The sequence below is a fragment of the Eurypyga helias genome, unplaced genomic scaffold, assembly GCF_000690775.1.
Source record: "Eurypyga helias isolate BGI_N326 unplaced genomic scaffold, ASM69077v1 scaffold14985, whole genome shotgun sequence".
Classification (NCBI taxonomy): Eukaryota; Metazoa; Chordata; class Aves; order Eurypygiformes; family Eurypygidae; genus Eurypyga; species Eurypyga helias.
The window spans coordinates 4,377-11,892 of record NW_010250948.1 but is presented as its reverse complement, the minus strand read 5'-3'; the positions used below and the strand labels follow the sequence as shown (position 1 = coordinate 11,892).

At 51.5% G+C, this 7,516-nt stretch overlaps 1 protein-coding gene across 1 annotated transcript in view; it reads left to right on the top strand.

Annotated features, from left to right (window-relative positions):
- LOC104509794 (microsomal triglyceride transfer protein large subunit-like) overlaps positions 1–1,837 on the top strand; it is an 11,408-nt gene extending 9,571 nt beyond the window's left edge. Inside the window, exons 14-18 of the mRNA XM_010151849.1 lie at positions 4–55; positions 286–513; positions 824–948; positions 1,252–1,422; positions 1,690–1,837. Coding sequence (XP_010150151.1) covers positions 4–55; positions 286–513; positions 824–948; positions 1,252–1,422; positions 1,690–1,837 — 724 coding nt within the window. The remainder of the gene's footprint in view (positions 1–3; positions 56–285; positions 514–823; positions 949–1,251; positions 1,423–1,689) is intronic.
- Positions 1,838–7,516: the final 5,679 nt, after the last annotated feature.

Sequence of the window (7,516 nt, the reverse complement as noted above, 5' to 3'; positions counted from 1 at the left end):
GAGCGTCTCCGACTTCTCATTGCTGAGCCACGGCCAGCGGCTTCGCGCAGCTCAGGTGTGCTGCTGGGACCCCCCCCAAAAAAAGAGGTGATGCGACACCCCTGCTGCACAGTGCTCAGGGATAGCTTGGATGCCCCATCCAACCCATCCCATCGCTGTCTCCCTGTTCCAAAGGGTGCCCATCCAAGGGTTGGACAAGTATCACAACTCAAATAGGGTGCGGGGCACGTAACAGGCTCTCCAGCTTTCCTCCATGCAGCTTGCACATCCCCGTTTCTGTTTCAGGTCACTATTGAAGCACAAGGGATGGAGTCGATGATGGGAGAAAATGTCTTGGAAGGGGAAGAGGAGTCAGAGCTCACGGCCGGGATGTCTGCCATCTTCTTTGATGTTCAGTTGCGGCCGATCGTCTTCTTCCAGGGATATACGGACTTAATGGCCAAGGTCCTCTTAAGCAGCGGAGAACCCACAAGCGTGGTCAAAGGGAACCTCCTGCTGATGGACCATCACCAGGTACCAGATGGGAGAGGGTGATCTACCCCCGTGCCAAATCCTAGTGAATCCCATACCACGAGCCAGTGAATTTTAGGCATGTTACTCACTGCAGACACACATCTAAGAGCGAGGCAGCACTGCTAGAGGTCCCTTGGGGTTGGTAAAACAGTGGGATGGCTGGGTCTGCCATGGGACAAGTTCCTCCCACACAAGCCCAGCTCTAGGGCTGGGATAGGCAGTCCCAGCAGCCATGCACCACTGCCAGCATCAGTCGCTCAGCCAACAGCAGTGTCCGGTCACAACAATTCCTGCCTTCTCCATCTCCCAGGTCATTCCTCTGCAGTCTGGCTTCCAAGTGACTGTCAAACTCCAGGGCGGGCTGGGGCTTGACATTTCAGCCGACATGGATGTGAGCATTTGGGAGCAGGAACTGCAAACCAGCATCAGCGCAAGGTCAGCGGGTGGGAAACTGCTTAGCTCTGGGGATGTGGGGTGCCCGGGGGGCTCAGCACCCAGCACGAGGGATGCTCCACCTTAGGCTGGCTTTAAACAGCCCCCATGCTCTTCTCCTGCTGGGTCCAACGCTGTCTGTGTCCGGGAGGTGGTGGACACTTTGGGTAGGAGTCTAGTGGGCGTTGGTCACGCGCTCCTTTTCCATGACCAGGCTTAAAATTGAGGGGTTATTTGGTGATGGTACATGGTGCCCAGCACAGGGCCATTGCTCAGTGACTGGACCCACGTGCTTCTCTCTCACAGGGGAGGCCTTGCAATTGATTTCCAGGCAGAACTAGACACCCCTTTCCTCCAAGCCACCGTGAGAAGCCAGACGGAGTTGGAGACCTCAATCCACTTTGACACCATGCTGAGGTTTTCTGGCAGCCCAGTGCTCATGTGCTTGCAGCTGAGAAAGGAGCAGGTCCCGTACAGGTAAGCCCTGGATACCGCCAGATGCTGGAGAAACATCATGACATGCTTGAGATAAGGAGGACTTTTTGGGGAGAGGAGGGAATTAATGGTTGTACACTCATTGAGTGGCGTGGGAGGGGGGAAAACACCCCAGGTTCATGATGACACAGGTGGAAGTGCCATGACTTAGACCATCAGGAGCACTGCAGATGAATATGTTGGTTTGGGAGGAGGATGAGGTCCACCACCACAGCCTCCTGACCAGCTTTCCGTCACCTTGTCCTACAGGGAAATCTTCACAGTTTCCAAGTCTGCTGGGAACCAGAGCAGCACGGCTCGAAAAGGCAGGCAGGGCACTGTACCCGGGCAGGACTTTGCCTTGCACCGAGCCAACTCCAAAGTCTGCAACCTCCTACTGACAGCAGAAAAAGAATAGGGGAGCCAGAGCACTTTGGGACTGGATAACTACCTGCCACGTGCCCCAGTCCTCTGCGAGCCCTATGTGAGTTGTCAAGAGCCCTGCCCAACTCTGTCACAACCACCTTTTAACAAGAAAACCACTGCAATAAGGGCATCAGAAGAGACCATGAAAGGAACTGCTGCAGGACAGCCAGAGGTACCCCTTGCCTGGGGCCAGAGGAGCCAAGCCTGCCCTCCCCACCCCAAAGGCCGACATCACCTCTTCCTGAACCCTTCCCCTTCATGGAGAAGGTCTTGCTGGAAGCCAAGCTGGTCCTTGTGAAAAAAATATCCTTCTTCTGCAAAAGGATGAGTTTGTCAGAGCCCAAGCAGCCCTTCTGCAAGCCTGTACCCCAAAATGCTGTTTTCTCCCCATTTATCAGCAGTCAGGAGGGACCACATCTGCAGCCAGTGGGAAGGAGGTTCCCCATGGAGGTAGTGAATGATCCTCCTTTAATGCACAGTTTTGCAGCTGCTAAAGAGTCCACAAACATGGAAAAACATTTATTTCTGGAGGAAGTGTGGGGGTTTTAAATTCTTTTTTAAGTGCAATCACAGAGCCATCCACCCCAGAATAATCCTCAGGGGAAAAAGCAGAGAAAGGAGACAAAATGCTGCATAACCTGTTGCCAATTATTGTATGTTCTTTCCGGATTAATTGAAGGTGTTTGCATTTATTTGCATACGAAGGCAACTCTGCTCCCTCACAGCTTAGTGCCATCCTCTTACTCCTGGGAGGAATTTGCACTCTCTTGCCACGGATGTGACTGGTGCCACATCAGGCAGCAAGAATGAGGAGGGGGAACACCCTCTATGTCAGTGGGGGTCAGATTCACACTCAGACCCCATAAAATAAAAAGGAAGAAGGCAGAGAGTTGCAATCCACAGAGCTTTCCCCCAAATTGGGGAAATTAAGGCAAAGTTAAAACAAAGCAGGGAAGAGGGTAGCAAATTGCAGGACATCCGCCCCTAAAGAGAGTGGAGCTGCAGTCTCAATCCTCATCTCAAGACAGGGAGAATTGTATTGAGGATGGAGCTTAAAAATGTGGGAAAAAAAACATGCTGGAAACCCACCGGATGCTGGAGGAGGTTGGAAAGAGATGGGGAGGGTCTGGAGCAGGGACCAGCTGAAGGAAAAAGGGAAGAGATGTTGATGTCTCCAAGGTATTAAAGCATCTCATCCCAGCTCTGCTTATCCCCCGTCGTGATGCTGATCCTCAGCAACTGCTTCCTGCTATAGTGTCTACTCTTGACTTTTTCCATGTGCTTTTCCCTTCTAAAAGAGACAGGCCTGGAAGAATCATCCCAGGTCATAAAAAATACCTTGCCATTAAACCCCACAAGAGCACAAGCATTTTAGTGTTTACAAAGAGCGGATTATAAAGGTGCTTTGAGATTATCAGGACTCCAGCATGGAAATAGAGAAGTTAGTACACTACCAGGGGTGACCCGCAGAGCTGGAGCTGAAGTCAGCAATGCCCAACTGGGGAACCAGATGATTTCAAACCATGGGCACAGCCATCTTTGGAAGATTCTCCATCCTCTGGGTTTTTTTTTAATAAGTTATTGGGGGTTCAGTCCATCTTCTGGGGCAAATGCAGGTGTTGGTTGCCATGGAGGGCAAGAGATCGTGTTTGACTGATGTGGTCCTTTCTGGATTTGAGAATCCATCCCAGAGAGCTTGGGCAAATATTACAAAGCTGTTACTTTAGGTAATCATCCCTCATTCGACCCAAACTGGAAAAGTTAAGTAGTGGGGTCACACCTCCATCCCATCCCTTTCCTCCACTTTATAGCAGCCAGAATGTACGAGATGTGCCTTTTGCGGGTGCACGCAGATACAAAACCCATCTATCGAGAGGTGGCTTCTCCCTAGAGCCTCTCGTCTTCCTTTTTGATCCAAAGTTTACATATTAATGGAGAAGCCTCTGGCCTCTCTTATCGCCTGAACAGCAGCTCCCCTTCTCTTTTAATCGAGGCAGCAGATGGAGATAAGATTGCCTCAACCCTACGCGCGGGAAGGCAGCGTTCCAACAACAAAGACATACAGCAGCTTCCCTTTTCTGCTGATATTTGGGCTCTTTTGGTGACCATTTGTGAAAATTACAATTAGCTCCAAGTAAATACTGTTCTTCTGTTTTGCATTCTCCTCTCAAGTTGGATTGTTATCAGCCACCGAACACCTCTCCAGCGCTGGAGGGAGGCTCGGGAGGAAAAAGCAGTATTTTTTCATTCCCTCCTGATAAGAACATGCCTTTGAAATATTTTTAGCCCTTTCTTTTTGTATTGTAAAATGTGCTTTTTAGGAAAAAAAAGAGGGACGTTGAGCTTTATTTTTTTTTTTAAAGTTATGAGCCTGACAACGTAGCACTAAGTCTCCTGGTTTGGGGAAAGAAAACTTGTCTCGTTTTCCATCTGGAGGCGTGAATTATGAGCGCTTTGGTTACGTACAGAAATAAACGCCACGTATTTTTACATTTTCTCTGCTTGACTATTAACTTTTCTGGACACACAGCCAAGAAGAAGAGTAAGGCAGTGAGCAGCTCCCATAGCACAGGCACTTCCAGCAAGAAAAGGTCAAAGCCACCTTTAAATAAAATCACATTCCCAGGGAAACTGCTTTCTAGGCCTGTATTTAGGGTGCCCCAGGGATGTGTAGCTACATGCCCCATGGGGGTGGCAGGATGGGGACATGAGGACTAAACCTCTGCTCCTAGAACCCCCCAGAGCACCATCAGGGGTGACAGCAGCCCGGCAAGAGGATTCCCACGGGGCCAAAGGTGCTGCCGTATCCTCTCCCGCCAAACATCTGCAAAGGTGTTGGAGGCCATCCAAGTTTTGCTTCCAACTCAGGGCTTCCCCTGCATCAAGGCTCCGCTGATTACAGCGCGGTCTCGCTCGGAGCAAGCCCCAAGGACGCGCAGAGTAAGTGCCCTGGGACTTGCCCTCGGATCTGAACAGGAAGATCCCTGCCTGACCGTGGGAGGAAGGAGCCGTATCGCCCTGGTTGCATTGCTCAGCTTTCTGCTGGGCTGCTGATAGCAGCTCCGAGTCCCGTCAGCTCCCCACCTTCACCCTTTCCCCAGGAGCATCCTGTTATTTCCCAGCCCTCTTGTCTCAGGGTTTTGGGCTGATTTGGAGTGTTCTACACACTGATGAGCTGCTATAACCTCTGCTGGCATTCACCACCCCAGTGACCCCCTTTCCTACAGACCTGCCCAAGCCTCAATCCCCACCCAAAACCCATGCTGCTCTGCCAGATGTTTGAGGAGGATTATTTGGACCCAAAACCTTTCTCAGTGTCAGCATTCACTCCTCAAAGTCACCCACCTGCCATTTAGGACCTTTTCCATCGCTCTCTTTCCCCCTTCCTTCTCTCAAGGAGATTTAGAGAGGCAGATTGGTCATTCAAGCTGAGGTTTGCGTTGCACAGGCTAAATTAGAAAGCACAACCCTTTCCCCTTGGGGTGGGGGGAGGATAATATTGCTGATGGGTGAGCTCTTACAGCAGGTAACAGGTGACTTTTGCCCTAAACAAATAAATGAGGTTTGCTCATTACCTGCAGACGAGGACACGTGGAAACCCCAAAACATTTTAGTCTGGGATTTACTTAAACGCTGAGCAACAGCATTACCTGAAATCAAGTTGAATTTCCAGTCCTGAAGGGTGATACTTATCCTGCCAAAGGATCCAGGAGCTATAGCTGGGATCAAAGCTGGAAATGTGTGTCCAGCCCCCTTGGAAATGGCAAGGACATTTCAATGGGGATTTTACCAGCTTGCATTGCTGCTGGAAGTACTGAGCTCTGCTGAGCCACTGAACCCTACATCTTCCCACGTCTCCTCTGGAGAATTTTTGCCAGTCCTTGTTGGGTGCTCAAACAGCAAAAGACAGTGAAGGGACATAAGCATTTCTGTAAAATCACCCCTTTCTTTGGCCCTGGCTCCGAACCCTCCTAGAAGGGACTTTTCAGCCCCAAACCCCCAGTGCTGGCTGTATGGCACCCAGAGAGCTGCAGTGCAGCACCACTTGCTGCGAAAATTGTGCCTCTGTCTCCCAAAGAGCTGGTTACGGGCTTTGTGTTTCACATTTGGCAACGCTGTTTGCTCAGGAGCTGTACATGTTCCCTGGGCCAGGATCCCTCCCAGGAGGTCCAACACTGAGCTGTGCAGTCGGAAACGATGAGTCCCCAAAGGGTCCTTGCATCCAGCAGCAGGAGACGGGGATGATTGGGAAGGGTTTGGGGTGCCAGACCTTACTCCCAGTGGAGGTCCTACATGCCAGAAGCACCCAGGGATTTTGCAGGGGGTGAGAGGCAGAGCAGCCCAGAGCCAGCACCTGGGAGCAGGGCTCCCACCAGCCTTTGCAAAAGTGGCTTTGCATGTGGAGCTGCAGATCAGCAGTGACCTCCAGTGGCTACAGCCAAAGCTGATGGAGATGTCAGGCCCAAACCACACCACTGCAGCCCCGCCGGGGCTGAATGCACAGCACCCTGCACCCAGGGGCGTCCCACAGCCAGCGCCCCAGGTCGTGGGACCTTTGCGTCAGCAGGTGATGGACCAGGGCTGACCCATGGCAACCCCTCACTGCTCTGAGCTGGGGGTCTCGTGGGGCAATGCCATCCTCTCCTGGCCTCCCAGCTTCCCACCACAGGCAATTTTTGATATTTTCTTTTCCCCCGTTAATTCACTCTATTCCCAGGACATCTCGTACAGTCCTCAGGAGCATGGATGGACACCGCCCACCAAATAAGGCGATAAAACATTATCTGCCTGTCTCTTACGGCTTTCTGCAGAGACAAAACTAACACCAGAAAGCGTGCGCAGAAGTGAGGGGAATGTGTGCGAGAGGATAGTCAGGCTCTCCCTGGGAGCTAGCAGAGGTGCAGGTTTAAAACAGGGTTTGATCTTTCATCAGCCACGGTCTCTCCTTCCTAGGCAGCTTGCAAAAAAACCCACTGTATTTCTTAACTGCTGGGCCTCAGAGACTCCCCAGACCTCACAAAAAAATCCAGAAAAACTGTGCTGTAACTCACCGGAGCAGCAGTATAAATCCCAGCACGGAACAGATGGCAATAGTACATCTCCCATAGAGCTGCAGTTGGGCTACAGCACACCTCCCAAACTCCTGCTGCAAAGCCTGCAGCTGCTTTGGGCCACGCACATCACACATACACATCTCCAAGGCTTCCCTGCAAGCATGGCACGTGCACACAGGCATTTATCTGGGTGCTGCTGCATGCAAAGTCACCTCAGAGCAGACTGCAAATAAGCAACAGAGCATCTAAGGAGCAGGTTGCTGTTATAACCTGCCCAGCAATCAGGAATGGAGGGAGAAAGCTGTGAAGCTGCTCTTGGGCACAGCTGTGTGAGCCACAGGAGCTGTGCCGTGGGGTTATCCCTGCAGGAAAAGCCCTGGGGAAAAGCTCAGGGCCAGGGCTGGTGGGGAGCCTGGGAACTGGCTGAGCTGAGCCGGGTCCCCAGGGCTGGGATAAATCCCTCTGGCACAGCAGGGTCAAAACCCATGGGGAAAAAAGCTGGTTTTTTATTAAACTGTTCCTCTTGCTCCATCCCTGAGAGAGAAAGAGCAAATATTTAACTCCATCAGCTTTGGGTGAAAACACTCATTTTGTACCACTGCTTCTCCTACTTACTC